Source organism: Cupressus sempervirens, chromosome 7 (assembly GCF_028749045.1).
Source record: "Cupressus sempervirens isolate cs-2001-9-10 chromosome 7, ASM2874904v1, whole genome shotgun sequence".
Classification (NCBI taxonomy): domain Eukaryota; kingdom Viridiplantae; phylum Streptophyta; class Pinopsida; order Cupressales; family Cupressaceae; genus Cupressus; species Cupressus sempervirens.
Window position 1 is genome coordinate 668,785,258 of NC_143124.1, and position 25,366 is coordinate 668,810,623.

Here is a 25,366-nt window from a genome sequence, read left to right on the forward strand (position 1 = left end):
GATAGTTCTTGTATAAGTGTGGCTAGCTCTCCTCCAAGGTAATTTCTAGAACAAATGATGTCTGCAACAAATTTGTACATCCAAGGGGAATTTCTGAAAGTCTCAAAACTAGAACTTAAATCTTTCAATCTCTCCCTGACTGATATTTGCTCATATTGGGAGCAATGCAATTGGAGCAAATATATATATATATATATATATATATATATATATATATATATATATCTCCCTGACTGATATTTACTCATATTGGGAGCAATGCAATTGGAGCAAATATATAAATATATAAATATATATATATATATATATATATATATATATATATATATATATATATATATATATATATATATATATATATATATATATTGTGGAGCCTATGTCCAAATATGCCCTATGAACCAGCACCAAGCATGCTCTAACAAAGAAATAGCATAATGTATCCACGTGGACAAACAAGTATACAACAGAAACTCAATTGAATGCCCAAGTAAAAAGAATAAAGAAAAATGAGGGCCAATACATGATTCTAGACATTTCCAATTCTACACAAACATGACTCTATTACGAGCAAAACTATATGCCAAAAAGAAGATAAGGATGAAAGGAGTTTACATAAAACTCGTTTCAGCATCTACAAGAATTCTTAATGTCTGAGACAAACCAATTCAAAAATGGAGGCTTTAGCATGCCAAGGGAAAGGAAATCTCCAATCAAGAGTAACATAAATTTCTACCAAGTTGATCATGTTGCAAAGCATCTCAGATTCACTAACATCTCTTAAGTAAATTATCAAGAGCACTAGCTAGCTGTAGTCCCCATACTCAAAAAATGATGGAAAAATTGAAGGTTGTAAGACCATTCTGTATAATATCTTCTCCAAACCCAAGAAATACATACCCAATGTAAACCTATACTTAGCTTACGCTTTTCACTTGTTTTTTTGTGAAATTATCACTCAAATTTTGATTAACTTTCATCATAAAAATCAATAATATCATTTTTTGAGGTGAAAAAACTATTGGTTAGGGTTCTATTCTTGGCACACAACAGATAGGGACTTGAGCAAGAAACTTCACCTAACCCAACTTTTGGCTCCTTATAATATGAATCATAAGTTTTCCTTCTCATGCAACAGCTTATTGTTTGAATCATGATTACTTTGTATCAGATTCCTTATCTATGCATTCTTAACAAGTTTTCTCTTGCCCTAGTTCAAAAATAATAAACCCTCTATTGCTTCATTTGCCTTTACCTTATAAATTTCTATTGACCTATTACCACCTGTTCTCAGTTACTAAAATCATCAGTTGCAGCCTTTCGTTTTCTCGAATAACCAGCCCTTCTTTCCTAGTGACCTCTTCTCTTCAGTTTGCACATGTGCACTTATGATCTCAAGTTTCCTAAGAAAGAGCTATTGTAATTGTCACCACCTTCATCCTAGTTGGCAAAGTGACACTTTGCTCTTGTGTCACTTTGTGTTAAGCTATCATGAATTTGTATTTGAAGTTATGTTCTTATTTGTAATCATGTGATGTTGTCCCATTTGTCTACATTAGTATCTCCACAGCTTGATTGAATCACAAGCCTAGTTGGCATGAAGTGCCGTTCCATGATTGCATTGCTTATCTGTATCTTATCCCAAGTTCTCATTTGTTAAGGGGAAGTAAAGTTGTAACACGTTGGAATGTTGACATGAGTACAGTCTTCCTAGAGCAAGCCCCAGTTCTTAAGAGCTATTCCAATGAAAGATTAGGCCCGCTCTCTTCCAAACTATCTTCCACATGTTGAGTTCTGATTGCATTACATTCCTATTTTATATCACAGGATCATTTCTCAAGGAAAGCCTGAAGATGCAAAGCCACGAGATCATGGTGTATGTCTTTCATTTGGTAGCTCACATTTTGTAATGTCCCCTTTTACCTAGGAAGGAAAGCCAGGACAATTACCTAATTTTGTCCTCTTACTTTGTAAAATGATTGCAATAAAAATCAAGATGTGCGTGTGTTTGACAGAGAGAGAGAGAGAGAGAGAGTAAGAGTACGTGCAAAATTGATATTAAATGGATAGCAATGTCCGATATACAATTACTCACTATGCTATAAATGATATTGATTTACCACTTATAGTGAAAAGAAAATCATACTAAGTCTGATACATAATATGCTTATGCAATCGATAGGTATTGCTGTTTTACTAACAGGATTGCCATATCCGATACATCGATCTGAATATGCACCATCTAGATATTTCTTAACAGCGAAATGTTGCTGTTGCTAATTTATGATTGTAAGCTTGCAACTTCAATAATGGACGGTATTTCTGATTTGCACCTTATAAACACACAATGTCTCCAACTATCGCTTATACCGATGATATTGATGTGTCAGATCTGTGCTTATAAACATGCAATGTTTGGGCTGTCTGATTACAATGTTTGGATTATACGCTGCCGATTATGCCAAGAAGAAATTTCCTGAAGTACACGAGATCCGATACTGGAATAAGTAGAAAAAAAAAGTAATTTTCAACAATTGATGAATGGAGAGATTGTGAATACTCTCTTACACTATGTGCTTGGGAGGACGAGTTGCATGGACGAGACATGTCACATATCCCTTAGAGATTGTCTTCCTTCAAATAACTTATTAATCGTATCATTTCATCACCTTTTTTTTAGTTATTAGACTTATGAATTGCATCCTTTCATATTTATTGACATTAATTTTAATATTGTTTGTCTATGTTGACTTCTTCCTTGAATCGCACCATTTCAGTACCATCCATTGTATCAATAGTTTTATGTTAACTGCCACTTATATATGATTGGGGAGCTGCAACTCATGACTAATTCATCAATTAATGTGTAGTTAATATCATACTTTTCAAGAGATAATAGTTTTCTCTCAATCGATATTATATCAGTAATTATTGTCTGTCTGCTAACTCGATAATATGTACAATGCTGTTTGTACTTCTCCAAGAATAATTATCATAAGCAGTAGTTATAATCCTTGACGGTCTTTATTAAAATACTGACCCAATACTCATTGATATAAATGTCTATTTAGATTATTTGCTGCCCTATGATGTCAATGTATTTGCCAAAGTTTCTTTTTCCAGACAATGAAGTAATTTAGTATCACTACTTCATAACCATGATATTTGCTGCCAATGTTTCTTATTTCAGACAATGAAGTATTTAGTATCACTACTTCATAACCACGATATCTACCGAATTAGTATTGTTGATGGCAGTTGCAACCTTTTATTCAAACCATTGTAATTTGAATTTCTAACTCCACCCAACAGTCAGTTTTACGAAAATTTATACCCCAGGATTATTCAACTTTTAATACTGATGAAAAGCATTCGCCTTGTGCCAATCTTGGATGTGCTCAATGTAACATGGAATCACCCAAACATTTATTGTCTGGTATTCAATGTGATAGTCTATTGGCAAATTACACCAGGTCATGTAATATTTATATTTGGGAATTTATGAAAAACAAAGGAATTCCTTTTTCCTAAAAATCATCATGTATCATTTACTCAGCTGTACCATCATCTACTTCAGTTACATCAACTTTTCACCATATTCATGCTTGGCATCTTAAGGACATCATTGTTATTGTAAATGTACGATATTTTTCAATTCATTATTGCAATTTTATCTGTTAATAGACTTCCCAAAATCAAAGAATTATTAGCAGCATAATATCAAGGTGGGGCACATTCCAAATTTCTAGTGTCCTACCTGTCCATTTTGCAAGATTATTAAATGGACCCTACTTCCAAGTTGCGAGCGCACAAGATTTTGAAAGACGTCTTCCTTGGTACTCATCACTTGCATACAAATGACAAGTTTTTGTTTGATCAAGTTGCTCTAGTGCATCACAAGAATCAAAAGATAGACCTCCTTCAAGTTGCATACATGCGAAAAAGTGCCCCTTCAACTTGCTTAGATGCAGCAAAGAGCCAAGTGTAATTTAATCCATGGATCAGTATTTGCAAGCCTCCTCCTATCACAAGTTCACAAACTACATAAAGAAAAGATAGATTTATCAATGTAGAATGAAGGAACACAAAATGTCAAAGGGACTTCCAATTACAACAAGAGGCCAACACACAACAGGGACACCAAACAGTGTCCAAAGGAGAAAACAACAGCAAAGACAAAAGCATAGATAAAGAACCGGAGAAAAGAGAGAACCCTCTCGGACCCACTTAAGGGTTCCAAATAGTCATGAATAACTACGTACAGAAGGATAACCAATACGACCAAAGTGATCCTAAGAGAGGAAGGGTATAGTAAATAGGAGAATGTCCTGGACCTCATAGACTTGGCAAAATAGTCGCTTGGTATCACATTGAATGATTCTTTGAGAAGAAGGAAGTAATAAGCTAACAAAACAGTGGTGTTCAAGGATGTTCATGCTGGAAGGTGTGGTCCTGAAGACTAAGGACTTCTGAAAATACAAGGCAAAGGCACCTCTAGTCCATATATCTGAAGAAAGTGGACAACAACCATGCATCTCTGAAGAGGCAATAGAACCTCCCCTTTGATTTAATAGTATAGACAGAAAAAAATGAAGTGTTCCTCAAACTAAACCTCCCCAATGCTACGAAAATGACAAATCTTGTGCTCTTTGTCCATAAGGTGACCAGTCTCACAACGAGGCCTATGTGAACTCTCCTTAAAGGAACCAAGCGGGACCTTGAGGAAATGAGACCAACAGAGGGGTAGGTAGGATGAACAAAAAATGAGTTCATCCTTCACCTCCAAAAAGTGTTCCAAATAGAAGGCCATCTTAGGGTGAAGAATCCTATAGGGATTTACCCAAATAGCATGGATATACTTCTTATAGATATCATCTCTAATGCACTTATCAAACTCTTGGCAGAGAAGGAGATGGGGGGTGCATCAAGCAAGTATTGGAAGAGAGAGAGGTGATCCATCTCAGTTCCAATAGAAACAAGAATGTTAGAAGTCTCAAAAAACCAACTGCAAACCCGACCAAAAGGGAGGGTAGAAGTAGCAATAAGCTCTTAAGAACAATAGGCTAGGGACAAGTATCTATGACAACCATTAGACGACTCGACAAAGCCCTAGAGGTGGTGAAGGTGCCAAATTAGATCAAAGATGGCCCAAAGCCTGAATGGGTACGCCCCAAAGTCTACAAGAATGATGTCGTGCAAGATGGATTGCTTGCATTGAATAATGCATTAAAAGTAGAGAATCTAAACCCACTCGCCAAAAACCAAATCAAAGTCCAACAAAGGACACCATGCAACCGAATAATAGAGGACACCAGGTCAAATAAGTGTATCCATAAGTTGCATCTTGGACCATTAGCTGAAAAATGGTATTAGAAACGCTATCACTCAAGAAGGGCCAACTAATGTAACCCTTATTGGGTCATGGTTGAAGGGCGGGTCTTATGGCAAAGAGAGGCCAAAAAAATTGACCCTCAAATGTGTAAGAGCATGAGATCTCCACCTCCAAACCCATAAAGAAGAAATATAAGTGAGAGGCTATAAGAGCATTGAGGACCATCGCCTTAGTCTTCCCCAAATTAAGTGTCAAATGTCAAAACTTGCAAAAAGATGTGAGACTATCGAATTGTCTCTAACTCTCTGTAAACCATTTAGGAAGGAAGCTAAAAGAAAGACATCAATTGCGAAGATCAAAATAGATATCATAACCTAGTGAAGAAGACATCCTTCCCCGAGAAAAGTGTGGTCCTACAGATAGCTCTAAAGATCAACAATGAAGATACCAAAAATGGGGCACAATAGGGGGTAGACTTGCTTAGACCAAATAGTGATCCTTTTAAAGTCCAAGAACCCAAAAGAGATCCTAAGATGGCCCAAAACTATCTCATAGAATTTCATGGTAGTTGCCAAAAGAGCCTCTAAAATACCAATATCCTAAAGCCTTTGACAGAGAGTCGTCCTAGGGACAAAGTCAAAGGCTTTGTGGAAGTCCACAAAGAAACAATACACCTTCGAGGAGAAATGAGGAGTCCCTTGAATAATGCCCAACAGAGTCATGATTTGATCCAAAGTCTAAAAACAACTTTGCCCTTGGCACATATATGTCAATAATCCAAATCACTCAAAAGAAGAAAACAAAGAGTTGTGCCGTACAACTTGGAGGTGTTTGCAACCATGATGGTCCTATAACTATTAGGGTTTGATGTAGGTCTCTCCTTGTGTATTAGATAAATGAGGTAGTGTGAGCAAGAGCAAGGGAAACCCATGCAAATAACCTAGTTGAAGAGATCAGCCAAGTAGGACCCCAACATTGTGATATTGTGTTTGAAGAACTCATCCTAAAAGCTCTCCTCGTCACCAACTCTACTAGAATGCATAGGTCTAACTGTCTCCTTGATAGTGGTGAAGGAGAAGAGGTAACAACCAGAGGGGGGTCTAACTTGGAAAGGTTGTTGGTTGAAGACGTCACAAAATTCAAAAGCATGAGAAACCAAGAACGATGATGAAGATTGGGGCAAAGGGGGTATGGAACCTCGAAATGGATGGTCTATGTGATTATGAAGTTATCTCATTTGTTGAGATGTATCATGATTCCAAGCATCCGAATTAACAAGGAACAAGTTTTGCAACAACTCATGAAGGATGCAGAGGCAGCAATGGTGAAGATTGGTGAGCAAGAACACATGATCAATGAATGCTTACAAGTTGTCATGTGGAGTTATCATTGAGAATGGAGAACTCAAGAAAGAAGAGTATATTCTCACAGGGTTCACTGAAGCAATTCGTTTACAGCTTGAAACAAATGATTTCGATCTCAATATAATGAATAAAATTGCAAGTTGGAAGTGTTCACTAGATGCGCTACAAAGCAAAGAGGAAATTTCTAGTAAGGAAGTTTCAGAGGTAGCTGGCATATATTGAAGGATCATAATGATTGCTGAGTACACCGGTGAGCCCGATGCCGAAGTTGTGTGGAACTCACTGCAGAAATTTGCAAAGATTGTTCAGACTCTGTGAACATTTCAATTTCCATATGTTCCAAGTAGAAGGTGGTAGGAAAGCTACATTTAAAGAGCTTCTATATTGTAAATACAAGATAACATGTACCCGTATAATCAGCTCATGTAGTTAAGTTGCAATTGCATTAGGCATGCAACTTTGAATAAAGTCAAAGTAGTTAGTTAGAGATAAGTCAAGGTGGTTAAGGTTGTTACACTTTTTCCTCCACCTTTCTCTCTTCATTTTTCTATATAAAGGAGAGAGTTCATTGTAAATAATCATCTTTTGCTTTATAGGAGAAGGTTGGGCTTGTGACTAGAAGGCTTTATATTTCTTGTTGCAAATCTTTGAAGTGAATAAAGAAGCAAGCTTTTCCCAAACTTTGTGTTGTGATACTTGGAGTTAATCTTTGTCTCTTACGATTGCATTGATTGATTCATCTTTGTTACTTGTTTCCTTGTGAAGCATTTGAGAATCTAGTGTTGTTTTTGAAAGACTTTGAGCTTTCAGAAACAAGATTGATAAAGTTTCATAGTGGCTGCAAGTACCAGGATTTAAAGACTTCGAGCTTTACTTCTTCGTATCTGATTAGTTGAGCAAAGACTTTGAGCTTTGTTAGTTGTTCGTCTTTTTGTTTCAAGAAGATTCCTCATAGGAGACTTTGGATTCTTGCTATCAGTCACACAGTTAAGTTATAACTGCTGCCTTGAGGTTGTTCTTACATCAATTCTTAAGTCACCGGTATTACCACAGTAATAGATTCCTTTTGTTAAATTGCAAATAGTTGTTGTTAGTATTAAGATCATTCCTAAAAGAAGAGGAATTTATCTCGTGAATCACCCATCTTTTATTTCCAATTAGATTTCTGTTGTAGCCACCTATGTAAGAAGGGAGCCTCCCCTATTGCTAAGAGGAGAGACTCATCTCACTACACCATTGCCTAAAGTTCCCATTTTGTAAGTTGTGGTTACAATGGCTTACAAAATATTTAGGCAACAATTTCTTGCTTATTTTGCTACTTTGTTGCATTCTTTGGCTCTTTGCCATCCATTTGTTTGAATGTAGCCCTAGATTTTTGTTCTTCACTTTGTGTCAAAGCAAAAGGTTTGATTTGTTTTTTTTGGTTTGTTCATGAAGAAAATGATAGAATATTTCACCAAAAGAATGCAGGTATCCTCCATGCCTTTATCTTCCATATCCAATTCATCTTTCAAACTTTATCCAAACTACATATCCCCAAATATGTAATCATACTACATAGTTACACCAAGTAAAATGACGAGTTTTCCACCACATGAAATTGCATCTTCTAAACTCGATTTTGGTAAAAACTCACATTTTTGAATGCCAAAACTCTCATTTTACACACATCTATATGCTTCCAACTTGCATTCTCAATCATTTGAAGAAAAAGCCCCACTTTATCCACATGCAATCCATCATTCTAAGCATGATTTTGTTCATTCTCACTAAAATACAAGTCATTTCCAGCCATCAAATGTGTTCAATAAGTATCTAATCCAAACTTTGACCACCTATCCTTCATAGATTCATCATTAAGACCCCAAACACTTAGGGTCTATTTGGTTCATGGAAGATGACAGGAATTGGCTTTTTGAAAATCTGGATTTGAAAATTTTGCATTTGTTTCAAAATTGGCAAAATGGAATTAGAGTACTACACTTCTAATTTTATCTCAAAACTAGGTTTTTTTACTTCCTACTAGCAAGTAGGAATTGAAAATCAAAACCTAGTTATGTTTTTTGAGGACTGTAAAAACAATAGAGTGGACTACTTTTTGGAGTTTGCCAACAACTCCAAACTTACGCATTAAAATGTGTCTTCACACTCATCTTCCGAGTGAAGCAAACGGTCCAAGTAAAATTCCAAAAATAGGAATGAAGATTTGGAAAACCTTGATTTGGCTAAATTGAGATTCGTAGAAATCTCGATTTCTACAATTCCACCAACCAAACAGACCCTATGCATTCAATCTCATTGGAAGATGATTTCTCTCTTTGGAACCTTATGTTACGACAAACTCTTCCTCTCAAGAAGACATGCTTCGAATCAAAAGAAGCAATAATACATTTGGTCTCCACTTTCTCGATGGCTCCCCTTCAGCCTGAGTTTGTGTGGAAATGCCCCAAAGCACTTTGATAGAGAGAGAGAGAGAGAGAGAGAGAGAGAGAGAGAGAGAGAGAGAGAGAGAGAGAGGGAAATCAATTGAAGATGTTGATAAGAAAGTTGTGCCACGTTTATATCCGGAAATCATTGAGAAGATTTCAAAGTGTTGAAAACTCCAGTGTAAATCTGATAAAGGAGAATTCACAACTTGATCACATCCAGTTTTGAAAAGACAATTGGCAATTCATCAAAGAGAATATGGTGGTCCGAAATACAAGAACTCTCGATCCAACGATCATCCACGATTGCATCACCAAGTACAAAGCATTTGCTGATAATCTACAGGATTAATTCAACAAAACCAAACATTTTCTTCATATTGTTATAGTTGCAGAAGATAGATTTTGTGTAATTTGATCGCATGTAATCCACTTACACGAACCTTCAGTGCATGTAATGCAATAAATCTTCTTTCCTAATTTTACCAAGTCAAGGTGGTTAAGTTTCTCCCACCTTTTTCTCCTTCTTTCTCTCACTCATTTTTCCTATATAAGGAGTGCCCCCCTCATTGTCAAAATAATCTTTGTTTTTATACAAGAGAGCTCTCACCAAATTGTGCAAGCATAACCTTGATTGTGTAGTACTAATTTGGAAGAAAAGTGAAGACAAAGAAACAATTGGAGCTGAAACTTTGATTGAGAGCAATTGTAATTGTGCAAATTAGAAGCTTTGACTCTAATTTGTGCCTATTTACTTTGATTCATGTGATAATCCATAGACTAGAAGCTTTGACTATAGCTCGTGTTATCATCTCAATTTCACGATAATAGTTACAATTCCCTACTTCTAGAAGTCTTTGTGCCCCAAAGGTAGAGGTTATTTTATAGAATAGATTAAAACAAGACTTAAAGCCTAACTGGTACACTTTCAATCAGCCTTTGAGTTGGTGGTGATTTATTGGTATTATCGTTTCTAGCTATTGGATAGAAGGTAGTTTAGAGATTTAATCTTGCGCATTACTCGCTCCGCGGGTGAGTGGATTCCTTCCTGAAAGATAAGAGGAAAGAATATCGGTTACACCCCTTACACAATCTCTCACCTTCTTGCTTACTTTGAGTTGATCCAAGGAATGATGAGAAGGGGGAGCCTTCCCTTTAAGGTAGGAGCGACTTGGTCTCATACGTTGTGGCTAGTCATCCTATTTTGCAACTAAATTTGCACAAACTGTCGGTTGAAAATTCTCACCCAACATCAAAAACCTAAGGTACCCAATCAACTAGATGCTAATTGATAACATTACAAGATGTTTGACACCAAATGTGCAATAGCCTAATTAATTGAGCACAAGAAAAAGGAAGTTGATCTATCATATGAAGGAGCCTATACAAACATCAATAAAGTAGACCTAAGAATCATTTCCATGATTCGCAATATTCATAATACACTGACCAATGATCCCAAATTAGCAACAGAATTTCCAACCTCCAATTAAGGTGTCTTCTCAACAATTTCTGCATTAAGCACTACACTTACAAGTTCCCCCTCAACCCCTTGTTAACTATCCATATGAAGATGTAAATATGCCTATCGATGGGGAGATATTAAAAAAAAACTTATGCATTCCACCTCCAAGGGTTTTAATCAAGGCTCATCCTCAAGAGAGAATACTAATAAATTTTGAGATAGAAAGCGATAGAATAAATGACATAAGAGCCTCTACATGTGATACTCTTATGTCAAATGACAAAATCATCAAGTCAAAGGAATTTAAGGAAGTCCTGCTAGAAGAAAAGAGGATCAATATGCTAAAAGCTTGAGGGAAAGAAGACAAACAACTACTAAAAAAGAATGGGATGACCTAAATTGAAAAGAGTAAGAAGTATGTTTTGATATTATCATATTTTCAAAATCACTCTTCAAGAGGCCATGCAAAATTTAAGGGACAATGGTTTCCTCTTGTTAGAAGGTTGAGATATTGCTTTTGTTGTTACATTGGAAAGCATCTCAAGAGAAAATATTGACATGCTAGCCTTCAAAATAAAAAGAGCAAGCTCAAGACTTACATTTGGGATCCACCTTTGGTGCTCAATATGAAACATGAGCAATTTGGTCATTCTATCTAGAAAATGAAAAGTCATGGGGCATCAAGAATGTGAGTGAGCTTATTGGTAATCTCATCATCAAAAGAATAGAATAAACATCAACACCACGAACAAAAGCTCTAGAAGATTAAAATGCAACGTTTAATAAGACGATTTTCAAAAAAGCCTCACGCTGGTTTTGACAAAGAAAAGCAAAAATCCAACATTACACTAGGAGTGCAATTAAGTTGTGGCACTTTTGTCTCCCCCTCAGAATTAGACTCTATGAATAGCAAGAACCAAGTTAAGATATAATGTCATTCATAAATCACTCATAGCTCCATGCAATAGATGATCGAAGATCAAAATAATCAAATGAAGAAAAATAAAAAATGAGAGACAACAATGAGAATGTAAGAGAAATTAGAGAATACTCTCACCAAGCTATCACTTAATCGGTGTTACCCGAGCATGTCCTTTCAGCAAAGTTTGACCTGTCCCCAAAAAATTAGTGTTTCACTTTTGGTAATTGTTTGATTCGACTCTCATGTAAACTATAAAGTTGAATTGCTCAACACAAACGTTATCTCTTAAGGTTCTATAATTCATATAAGCATGCTTTATCCATGTTTTTTATATGAATATTTAAAATTTCTATCTACATTTTAAATCTTCCCTATTTTTTATATAGTTGGTCCTACTGTCATCCCCTACACCAAAAAAAAAATCGTCTCAAAAATACATGTCCCTATCCCTTTGTCCCCTCGTCCCAACAACTTGGGGTAACATAACACTTGATCGGTGGAAGTGAGAGGAGGGTGTTGCATATGTAGTAACGTATGGGCATATACCTCCAAGAGCTACATTAACTCCAAATCCACATTAAATGTGGACGCTTTTATGGTTTATCTACATGATAAATACCAAAACCTATGACAACCTCCTTACATGAATACATAAAGAAGTTATAAAAGGTCGCACATAAAGCCAAAAGAGTTTATGTAACTCAACGACCCACGTATGGGAGAGACTGACACACGAAGTTATAGATTGTGCCATATATCCTCATTTAAATCATTCCTCATAACTTCAGCAAGCTTAAATAAAATATCTATACAGAAAAAATGTCACTAAAACAAGGAAAATAAAAACCACCACTAACACACATTGTTGGGTATAGTTTATGTGAGTGAAAAGATGGATCTTAGCACATGAAGCCATGCTAAACTACGCATGTATATAGAAATACCCTCAAAAGAATCACCCCATAAGAGAAATAGCACCTTAAATAGAGAAAGAAAGAATAAAAGGATTAAAGAACCCTCCTAAAGTAGAGAACTAACACACCCCAAGCAAAACAAGTAGATAAAGGAACTTCCTTGCTGTGAAGGGTTTGACAAAGATGTATCAAACCTACTCCAATGTTTAATAATACTAAAGATCAATAATGTCATCTTGAACTAGCTCCTAAACGTATTGCATATGTATCTCGCTGTGTTTTTTTTCCCCTAGTGATGAACTAGATTTCTTGTGATCTGTGTAGCACTCTGATTATCACAAATAATTACTATTGTTTTTCTAACAGGCAATCATCAAATAAAAGAGGATAGAGTATCCACCATTTAGCCACATGAAAAAGGACGTCATTGTTCAACATCAAACAACATAACAGTACTAAGGTTTGACAAGCCTCAAATTCTTAAAAAGGAAACACATGTTACTGCAAAGATATCTATTAAGAGCAATATGAAAGAAAGAAAGGATAAGGTACATATTGAGATCGTTTCAGGAAGATATGTAATAAAATGAGATTTATATGACAGATGTATGTACTAGACTTAAATGAGGGCATTCCCGATGAATACCGAGATTCCTAAAGGGACTCTAGAGATCCAAGATATTTTTTGTAGAGGGCATTCTTAATGAATGTTGGCAATAGAGGACATTATTACTGAATGTCGGCCATAGAGGGCATTCTTGATGAATGTTTGCCACAAAGGGCATTCTTTAATGTTGACCACAGAGGGCATTCTTGATCAATATAATCAACTATTGTTGACATTTGCATTAGACATTTCAATTTATCGCAATGAATATTTTCATTGATTGCTTCTATTCAAGAAACAAAATGATTGCTTTTAATTGAATGTTGAGTATTTTGTGAGTCCATTGAGGATATTAAGAAGACTAAGGTTTGTGAACTAGTAGGTTAGATTGTTGTAATGCAATAGTCATTGCCCATTACTAAGAAAGATTCCATAGTTTCTAACTCTGTAATGGATAAGGCACTAATCTGATTGAGTTTTTTTCCTATTCAAAGAAAATGATCACAAAATTAATTTGAAAATCTTAAGTTCATTTTCATTGGATTTATTTGGTTATTTCCATTTCACATGGAAATTTAAGAGATATATTGGGGATATTGAAGAATTTAAGCATTGTCTAATAACCAAAGTAACAAGAATCGGAATCGGATCGAAATCGGCAAGGCCGAATCAAATCGTGAATCGGCCATGAATCGGAATCGAATCGGCCATGAATCGGAAAATTTAAAAAACCCTTGAAATTTAGTGAGTAACTTATTTCATAAACCCTTTATCGCTGATTCGATTCACCGATTCACAAAAAATCGTTTGGCTTGAATCGAATCGCTGAATCGCGTGAATCGCATGAATCGCCGTGATTCTTGGAACTATGCTAATAACCACCATTATAAAGCGAAATTGTCATCTACTTTCACACTATTTAACTCAAATGGGTTAGAGTGGTAGTAGGATGAGTGACCTTCTAGTAAAGCCCAATGCTTCATCGCTATGAGCATCACCTAGATGCAATGAGTCCGAAGGGTTCCATTCATTTCAATGACCATTTATCAATTGATGAGCTAAAAGGGCTCTATATTGAATGGTTCATAAGGCACAATGTATGGTGAAGGTTTTGTGAATGGGGTCACAAGCCAAGTGGGCTTAAGCTTGGAGTAATATCTATAGTTAAGCATGCTGCAGTTGTAATACTAGGATGGGTGGCCTATCACGAAGGCCTAATGCTTCACTTTTCTAAGCATTGCCTTGATGCAATGAGTATGAAGTGTTCCATGCTACCCATGACAACTTATCAACTGATGAGCTAAAGGGGCTCTATGATGAATGGTTTTGAATGCACAAGATTTGATGAAGGTTTTGCAAATGGGGTTGCAAGCTAAGTGAGCTTATCCTTGGAGGAAACTTCATGGTCAAGCGTGCTTGAGTTGGAGCATTACTAGGATGGGTGAACCCCCAAGAAGGCTCAATGCTTCACCTTTGAGACGATCACATAGAACCAATGTGTATTACATGTCTCATTCATTCTCATGACTACTTATCAATGGATGAGCTATACGGACTCTATAATGAATGGTTCACATGGTACAATAATTGTCATATTTTACAAATGGGGTCGCAAGCTAAGTAGACTTAACCTTGTGAAGAACTCCATGGTTAAGTGCACTTGACTTGGATTAGTACTAGGATGGGTAAGCTTCCTAGAAAGCTCAATGCTTCACCTCTATGAGCATCACCTACATGCAACGAGTGTTAAGTGTTCCATTCCTTCCCATAATAGATGGTTTCTTGTGAACCACTACTCATGACACATTAAATGAGTTTGATTGAAGAACTTGACTTGCTATTGAAAACAGCTCCTATTTACCAATTGATGAGCTAAAATGTAGTGGGGTGTCGGTTTGCATTTTTAACATTTTTATTTTCAAATAATATGCAATGCCAAGCACACAATCTACTTAAGCTACTAGTTAAGTACAGAAAGGTATTTAAACATATATATGTTTAACAATGAAGACTAAATCTGAATTTTTATTTCTTTCATTGCATACTGTTAAGAATGTACCAGGTATTTAAAGTTTATGAGGAATAGCAGCAAGCAAATCTTGGTATTTTTCAATATTACCAATCTGATTTCTCCCTCAATCTGCACAGAACTATTCCAACTGATTATGTCTGACAAATATGCAATGTACAGAAGATGACTGTAGCTACAGGCTGAGGTACAGCTGGTAGCCATATGAATTAACCTCTGGAAACTATGATCTATAACTTCTGTCTGATAAACAATATTATTTCTGCCCAGATCTACTGAAATTGTAAAATCATCCTATTATACCATTTTAAGTCCATGGTGGGTGCTAAAATGAAGAGTCCTTGAGGGGTTCAATTGGTAATTGTGCCTATTAATGAATATGTCCTCACAATTACCAATCTGCAACGATTAAGATAAATTTAACCCTTTTCAAGCCTGATGTGATGGTTTACTGCTAATTTCCTGATGCCAATGAAGAACATCCACGCAAAATCCAAGCCCTTAGATGATTTCTCACACCTATAGGCCCCATATCTTCTGAGAGCTTTCATGCTCAAATGATTCAAAAAGTGGAAACCCTTACTCAGCTGCATTTTCAAATGACAATTGCAAATAAGCTGTAATAAATATATACTTAACCCCCAATTCTCCTTTTTTTTTTAAATTTTCCTCCAGGGCTCATTCAAACTTCTTTTAGTGTCTCCCTCTTTATTTTAAATAAACATTAAAAAAAATATATATTTAGTTAAATGCCCACCCAGGGAAACAATCCATCTAGGGGCCTGATTATTCATTTTAAAATGGCCCCAACTTAAGTCATGACTTGCAACTTCAACCTATGAATGTGTGTCATGACCACTTATTATAGTGTATTATTATATTATTATAAAGTGATTATAATAATCACTTTTACTATTCTTTTATTAAGACAAACTTAGGAATAATTCAATTATTTCCAAATTGTTCATAGCTATCTCATCTAGACTCCAATCTGAATTCTGTCTAATGGCACTGTCCACTGTGAGAAAACTGACAATCTTCTCCTAAATTTAGGAACTCTTCTAAAAAAGGAACTACGCCAACCAGGATGATGATAGAGGTCCCCTATTGCATCTCAATCAAATCCCAATCCATCCCTAAAAAATGGAAATTCTCCATAAAATCTAGGAGACTACCTTAAAGTGACCAAATTGGCTCACAAAGACTTGATATGCCTTTTGTAAGCCCATGAATGGGTCCCCTATGCAATCTATCGGCCTGTAGAAATTGTATAACAGGCTGACGTCAACTGTCAACTGACCTACCTAAGGAGGGTACAAGACATAAAAGGGCTCTATAATCAAAGGCATGTAAGGCACAACACTTGCTCAAGATTTGGCATTTGTGGTTGAAAGCTAATTGGGCTTAACCCTAGACAAGAATCTATGGAAGCAGGCATGAGTTAGACTAGTATTGGGATAGGGGACCTCTTGGGAATGCCCAATGCTTAAACCTTTGTGAACATCACCTAGATGCAATGAAGGCTAAGTTCTCCACTTATTCTCATGAGAGATGGGTTCCTCTGAACCACTAGGCAAGAAACATGAGTTAATGAGTTTGACTCAAAACTACACAATTGATTCCTAACAGCAATATCACAAGATTGTAACGAGGTCAAAAATTTGTCTTTGTACACTTGTTTCTTGTAATGTCCCCATTTTTAGCACATTCCTGTAGTTGACTTGGTCAGTTCACCATCGTGACCCTCGTGAGCTAACAGTGGGATTTGAGGGTCTCAGTTGTGGGGTTATAGGCTTTTCAGCAGCCTATGGTGTGTTTTGGCTCCATTTGAGGGACTTATTATTTATATTAAGTCAAATTGTTGGTTCCAATGGGCTCAGTTGAGTTAGAAGAGTTGGGTGATGCTCTCAGTTTTCATTCAGGGCTTCCTTTTTCATTTCGGGCTTCCGGTTTGGGTTCCAAGAATCTTGGAGGGAGTGTCTATATATAGTACCCCATCAGGTTCATTCATCATTTTTCATCATCAACATCACTTTGGTGTTGTCAAATTCTAATTTTGATGCTTCAGTTGTTTTTGCAAGACAGGTGAATTATTATTATTCTTCATCTAAATATGTTGAGGTTGTTATTTTTGTTGGTGTTGTTTGTTGGTCACCTCAATATCATAGCTCGTTGGAATTGGGATGAAAAGTTTTAAATTGTAAATACAAGAAACAATGGCCTTGCATGTCAGAATTTTAAGTTATGGTGGAAAAGGTCATTTTTTGGACCAAAAGCAATCAATGAATTATATTAATGGCACTTTATTATATTTTAATGTTGTGTAGAGTAAGCTTCTTAAGTGGAGTTCTTTTACGAAATTGAAGCCATTTGGAGATTATAAATATGAGGACATTTGATGAGAAAAACATCCAATTATTTGATTATCTTATCTTCCTTTGTTGTCTTTGTGACATTTTGAAGTTCTGATTTTTTGTGCCCTTATTGAAGTATAAGGGTTTGGGATCTACAGCTGCAATATTGTAGACTCAATTTTGAGATTGCTTGGCAAATTGTGTTGAAGTATACAATTTTTCATTCCTCCTACTATATTAACTGGTGCTAAGGAGAAGTTCAATTTTTCTTACTGCTAAAGGTTGTTCTGGAATTTGTGAAGGAATTCACAGGAATTGTTATATCAAATTGTGTGCTGGTTAATTTGGAGTTGGTTGAGTGCCAATTTATATCTGCACTTTGGGAGCAGCATTTTCCAAATCTGCAGTTGCATTTGTTTGTCGAAGAATTCTTTGTTGCTGCTAGTCTTCATTTTAGAGGATTTCAAGGCATGTCTTACCTATAATTTCATGGATTGTAACTTCAAATTTTTCTGGGTATTGTTGATTTAGATAATAGGGGATATTTTATCAACTCGGTTGTTGGTATTTTGTGAAAATACTCATTATCTAAGTTACTATTGAAATCTAGAATTTTTCATCTTTATATTCCCTATCTAATATATAAATATTTGAGTTGAAATTATTATTGCAAAATCTTCAAGTTTGCTGCTATATTGTTGTATCAAAATTACAAAACCTCAAGAACAAAAAAAAAAAAAAATCAATTCTTTAGCACAAATTGTTAGAGAGCCAGTTGGGTTATTACATTTATGTTCTCAAAGAAGCAAGTTAATGCTAAGAAGTTTCACCCATTTTAAGCTCTTACAGTTACAAAACATTTCCTATTTATTCTTAAAAAGAAATTTTAGCTTTGGCTATTTATTTGGAGAAGAAGTATGTGAATGAAACAATCCCACATATCTCAGATACATCTCAAACAGAAATTCCACAAAATTGCAAACAGTTTGATAAAATATCAATGCAAAGAAAGTGCTCAGTTATGGTGAAAATTTAATGAGGGATTTTCCATTGATGCCTAGATTGTGAACTTGTTGCCCAAGTTTCAGTTCATATCTTTTGCTCTAAGGTTTTGAGTCAAGTCAAGTGTCAAAGTCTTGAGTTTGGGTCTAGATTGCCTATAGGATGGCCTTCCTTCTCATCATTCCTTTGAGTTAACCTAATGCGGGAATCATATGAGCAATGCATTAGTCCAAAGCTAGGTGATTAGGGTTTGGAGGGTTTGTTATGTGTTATCCCGATGAGAATGTCTTGATATTCTGCTAATTCATATTTTCTTGTTCCTAATCACGTCGAAGACAAAGATTCATGCTGTAAAGCAAGTATTCATGAAAGCATTTCTAAATCTCCAGGAGTTTCTAACTTCATGGTCAAAGGTTTATATCTAAAAGAAAGATACACTTAAAGAGATCATAGACATATACAAAGCAAATACAGTAGAGAACATCAAAGACTGAGGCTAAAAGATTGATATACAAATCGTGAGAATAAGTCTGAAACAAGATTAGGTTGAATCCAATACAAAGTGAGTGCTCAAAAATACAGAAATGGAAATGGCGAAGGAACTAAGTCAAAGGTGGTATGACTCTTTTTGAGATGAAATCAATGGTTAATATTTAATCTGCGTAGAGTTGAAAAGTCAATTGAACGAAAGAAATGCATGTTATTGGCCAGTTGAAAAGTCCACATGCTTATCTGTCAAATCGTGTCCCATTCAAATATTAAACAAAATTTGAATACTTGCAGTCATCAGATCTTACAAGATCCACAATCATCGTTATGTCGCTATTAAAAGTTGTTCAATCGTTATTTGTAGCAACATAACAACAAAACGACACATGTCCTGTGGGCCATCACATTTCACGAAGCGCAATCACGAGGTGCCACGAAGCAAGGAAGGTCAACGTTAGATTCCCCAGGCAATGAAAAAGTGCCAACTATTCACCACAACGTGTATAGTGTTAGCAGACTGGATGGTTCCGGCGGTATTTTGTAGCCGACGGTCCGGCGATGTTTTTGTAGCCGACGGTCCGGCAATGTTTCTGTAGCCGACGGTCCGGCGGTGTTTCTGTATTCTGTAGCGGACGGTCCGGCAGTAAATAGTTGTAGCGGATAGAATAATCATGGCCGACGGACTCCTTCGGGAAAGTTCGGCAGTAGTATTTATATCCCGTCTGGGATCATTGTAAATCATTCATCTACTATTGCGAATAATAATATAAGTTCTGCTGTTCATGTTCTATTGTCTGTATGCGTTCATTTTCTTTACCTGTACGGTAAACATATAGCCAAAAAAATGGACCCAGAGTGCAGAACAAAACAAAGGGATTAAGACCTTTTTCATTACCGTCAGATCAAAGAAACGGAGGTCGTTACGTCACCATAGAAAGATGTTCCTTTGACAGATCTAGTCACGAGGTGCCACGAAGCAAGGAAGGTCAACGTCAGATTCCCCAAGCAATGAAAAAGTGCCAACTATTCGCCACAGTGTGTATAGCCAAAAAATGGACCCAGAGTGCAGAACAAAAGAAAGGGATTAAGACCTTTTCATCACCGTCAAATCAAAGAGGATCTACGAAGGTCGTTACGTCGCCATAGAAAGATGTTCCTTTGATAGTCTGTATGCCAAAGCGACATGAAGGCACGTGTCCTGTGGGCCATCACATTTCACAAAGCAAAACTAGGTCAAATGTCAAATCTTACAAGCAATGAAGTAATGACACATGTCTACCATGATATGCCTAGTTGGAAAGAGGGACCCGTGTCGTGAAACAAAGAGAACTTAATATCGTTTTACTACCACTGCCAAATCGGAAGATCTACATTTGTCGCTATCTCACTATTTAAAGTTGCAAGGAAAATAATCATAGCGACATCACAACGAAGAGACACATGTACTCGATGGACCCACAGAGGATATTATAAAGGAAAAGACAAAGAAGGTTTATAATAAATTAATCTTGACCGTCGATTTGAGATTGACAGCCAGAGTTCAAAAATGCAGTAACCAGTGGAATATGAAATACATGGGTATGGTGCGAAATGATAGAAGATGAAGAAAATAGTGATTTTCTGCAAGATTTGTGAAATCTCATGAAGATTAAAAGGCATGGAGTGTTTTCAAGAATATCATGGATTCAAAATCGTCAGTAGAAGAGATACCACATGCTCATATCATGATAATTGCATATTTTATTCTCATTTTCTTTTCTATTATATGATTGTTGCTCTGCCAGAATTTAGAAAGAATAGAGAACTATAAATGTAACCTCATTTGACAATACAAAGGTCGGAAAACTTGATGGTGAATTGGTATGTAATTCCATTTACCCTATTTGCTTCTCATGTTTTGTTGCCCATGCATGGATTAGTTCTACATTAAGAGTTGAAGGACAATTATATGTGATCCTGTGATAATCAGGTGGGTTCCATTTCATTTTGATATTTGCAGTAGAGGTGATTTCATTTACTTTCTTCATATATGATTATGCTTCTTCTCTTGTTCATTTCATATCATGTTAGTTTCATTGGGATTTGAAGAATAGATGCATATGAATCTATTAGTAACTTGTCGAATTCCATTTTATTCAAGTCTGGTAGTCAAAGCAATTCCATTTGCCTTCATGTGCATCTCTTTTCCATCCCTCTTTGCATTTAGATGGTTAACACTACATTTAAAATAGAAGTAAGAGTCAGGAATCTAAAGATAGTGTATTACAATCATTCCATTGGGTGTGATAGGTTGTCCAAATCTATTTTGCATGAATTGTTTGTGCCTACAAACAATTTGGTTATCCTCTACCGCTCTCAAGTTAAGAGCTTATATTGTCAAGACCTCTGATCTCATAAAAACATATTCATTGGATATCATTGCAATTCATAGGGAGCTGTACCTAATCAATTCAAAGGGCAGTCATAGAGTACATACACTGACCCATTTGTTGGTAAACATTCTTTTGTCTCTCCAAGCATTGGATATCAAAGAGTCAAGATTATAAAATCTAATAGGAGAACAAACTATTAACCAACAAAACTCAATAGCTTATTTGCTTCCACAAGGAAGGAAAACAATGAATCTTGAGCTGAATAGACTAATTATCCATCTAAAAGTATAACAATATGATAAAGCCTGTGTACATCCAGATAAAAAAGGAAATAGAAGTATTTAAAATAAATAGACAAGGGTCCACACCCAATTACATGGGGTTTTATCCATGATGCATCATGTTCATTTCATCTCACTACTCTGAAAAAAGAAAACTGTTACTCATTCTATAAGACAAACTGTAATCATCAATATGGAACACTATATAATAAAATTGTTCAACATTTTTACAACAATAAAACATGTACTAAACAGACAATTTTGTTAGACGCTAGGATAATTTCTAAGAGCAAAACTTATTCAGTGGAAAATGAATAACCTGTGCACAGATTCTCGAGCCTTGTTTGACATTTGACCATGGTAGTGACCTGCTTCTATGCCGGCAAGCTTTATGGACTCGAAAACCTGAAAATAAAGTGTAATTCATTTGAAATTCCTAGATTTTGAACTGATACAGCCATTTCAAATTGTCAAAGAATTCTAAATACATGCCTGAATTTTAATCAATTGTTAATTTTAGAAAATACAGATATATAGGTAGGACATTCAACAGGAAACCCCTACTCTACAACCAAAATTAAATAGACTGCTTGGAAAAACAATAGGGCATGTCTATAACACGGTGTTATTAAGCAAACTAATTTCCATTGGTTGTAGTCACATCATTTTCATGCAGACCTCAAATTTTCTTTCCATACATTTTTATTTCTTCAATGACTTGTTAAGGCATTAACATCTTAATATTGGTATCAAGGCACCCCAGACTGAATTTTCTTGTCAGTAGATGAATTGTCAGTGATTTCTGCATACCTCTCCTTTAAGAGCTTCCTATCCACCTGGAAACTGTGCCTACCGTCCACCTCCAGATTGCCCTCATGCATTGACTGAAACTTCCAAGCTCTTAGTATATCAATCTAAACCTAACTTACAATATCATCCATGGTTGGTGATGATCAATTTTTCCGTTTATCACATGAGACAACTGACTTCTTGATATCTATGGGTAATGATGAAATTCCACTGACCAAAACTGGAAACGTATGTCTGTGTGTATTAGTGTAGAGTCCTGTTCTGTAATTCGAAACTGCTGACATCATTGACCATAGATAAAATAAGTAGAAATACACATTTATTGCACAAAAGGTAGAAAATTAAGCAAGGTTGCATGGGTACTCGTACCCACACCCCTGGTACTCGTACCCACGTACCCAAGTACCGGGTACACGTATCCCACGTACCGGGTACTCGGTGGAGAGCATCATAGCTAAGGACCTTGATTAAGATTCTGATTTTTTTTTTTTTGGTTTTTTGTTTTTGTATTAGCTTGCTGTTTATCAAACTTAATTCAATACCAAATCAGTTTGAAACTTTGATACTCATTAACAATAAACTTTATCACTGTTCAAGTCAAAAGTTTATCATTTGCAATATGTCATTGTCATATGGTTTAGGATCTTCTTGTTCATGTTTAAAGTCTGCTTTCTTTGTTATGCATCTAAGCATTTATCATGTATTATTATTTCAAACATATAGGAAATCTGAAACTGAAAACAGTACATTACATTTGCAAACTTTATCATTGTTCTTGTTTTAAAAAACCATTGTCATGACTCATAAAATCAGATTTTTTATAAATATAAAAGTGTAATTTTAAAATAAGTTTCACATACCCAAGTACCTCCCTCCCCTATTATGAAAAATACTTTAAACATTCAGCAATAGCATATATATATATTTGACTTATGGCTTATATTTTCAAATATCTTGTTTTGAATGCTCAATGTCATGACTCATGACAGATATTTTGATTTTTATATTTTCTATAAAATATTAATTATATAGAAAAAATTAGGCATACACACGTACCCCCGTCCCCTATTTTGAAAAATATGCGTACCCGTACCCGTACCCGTTCCCGTACCCACGTACCCATGCAACCTTGAAATTAAGTATAAAATATAGCTGATGATTGAAAAATCAATGTCAATTGTCAAACATTAAAGATAATTAAGACAATTTAGATTGGCACATTTGTATTTGACTCATGATCCAGAGATATGTTGCGTGTTACCACCTGTCAATAGTCATTTCTATTGACAGGTGATAATACGCTAAAATTTTATTCGAAAGGAGGAAACAGCAACAAGTTTTAACAGTTTAATAGTATTTGTAGACTAACCATATTGATCCTCTATATTACGGATAAGTGTTGAATGGATGCCAAATCATTATTACCTAAATACAACAGCAGGTAGACTACACATGTAATGTCCCATTCCTTGTAGCCATCTCAGCTATAATCTTAGCATTTCTACTCCCAAAGACTAACAGGAAAAACAAGGGAGAAATCAATTAATTATTTCTAACTTATCAAATTAAATAAATATTAAAAGGTGACCTTGTATTTTATTACTGTAATAAAGAAACAAAATAAACTATGTTTGTAGAAGCTTCTTGAAGGAGAAACCTCCCCATGCTAGAAGCTTCTTGAAGGAACCACCTCCTCGTGTCTCTAGAAGCTTCTTGAAGGATCCACCTACTCATGTTCTTATAGGCTTCTCCTCAAGTTTCTAGAAGCTTCTTAAAGGACCCCACCTCCTCATGTCTATAGAAAATTCTTGAAGGATCAAACCTCCTCATGTTTCTAGACGCCTCTTGAAAGATCCCACCTCCCCATGTCTATAGAAACTTCTTGAAGGATCCACCTCCTCATGTTCCTAGAAGCTTCTTCAAGAACCCATCTCCTCTTGGAAAAAAAAAGTATAAATAGGGCGACAGTTGAAGTTTATAAGCATCAAGTTCTTAACAATTGCTGTGATATGTTCATTTGTGGAGGCAAGGGTTTCTACAAAGTTATTCCATTAGTCATTGGGAATGATCACTCCTATTGATAAGCATAAGTGAGGGGGTGAAAGATCCTCTGAAGGGTTGCTGTTTGGGTCAGAGATATTCAATCTCTCACATTGTTATCATTATGATCAGATTTCATGGAGGCCAACTTGGTATGAGAGGGCTTCTAAAGAACATTCCCTTGTAAGCCAAGAATCTTGGCCATCACCCAATGATTGTAATCTGTTCACTGCATTTTCACTCTTAAACAATGTTTAGATGGTTTTGAAAACTTTACAAGCATTTCTATTGTTACAAATTGAAGTCAAGCATATTAGAAGCAATCTACAAGATATCCCTTTGTGTAAAGTGTTTGACAAGATCAAAAATCATAAAATTGGAATCAGAATTAGTAAGGGATACTATAATGGTATCAGAGCTTTAATCATACCATCCTAGAGGGTTGAAGTCTTTATATGCTTCCACAATAGCAAGCTCATCATAGGTACTACACTCGAAGGAGAACTAAACAAGAAGAAAATCAGTATGAGGATATACCATTACAAGCCATGGGTGATAGGGCAGAAGAAGTACTGCCACCAAATGGAGGAAGAAACAATGAAGATATTGAAGCACAGAAGTTTTTAAAACACATGGCAACAGGGCAGCAGCAGATAGCTGACACATTACGAGTGCTTAGTATAATGATTTGACAAATGAACTGATGAGAAAGGCAAAACCAAGTATCACATGATGACAGGAGTACAGTGCAAAAAGCCCCCACTTGTACCATTGATAGGTCTACAGGTCTACATGCCCTACCTGTCATGTCCCCAATTTTCGGTGGCCGTCTGATTAATTAATTTGATTAACTTGGTTGTCCAAAATAATGAATATTTTATGAGGACGACTAATTAATCATTTTAATTAAATAAATAAATGATATTAAGTTAATTACTTATAAAGTTATCAAATAAATA

At 35.7% G+C, this 25,366-nt stretch overlaps 1 protein-coding gene across 1 annotated transcript in view; it reads right to left on the minus strand.

Annotated features, from left to right (window-relative positions):
* The window catches only part of LOC149548440 (uncharacterized), a 330,750-nt gene that overhangs the window by 134,557 nt on the left and 170,827 nt on the right, over positions 1-25,366 (minus strand). The window contains exon 8 of the mRNA XM_089792508.1: positions 21,877-21,962. Within this exon, the coding sequence (XP_089648634.1) occupies positions 21,877-21,962 (86 nt within the window). The remainder of the gene's footprint in view (positions 1-21,876; positions 21,963-25,366) is intronic.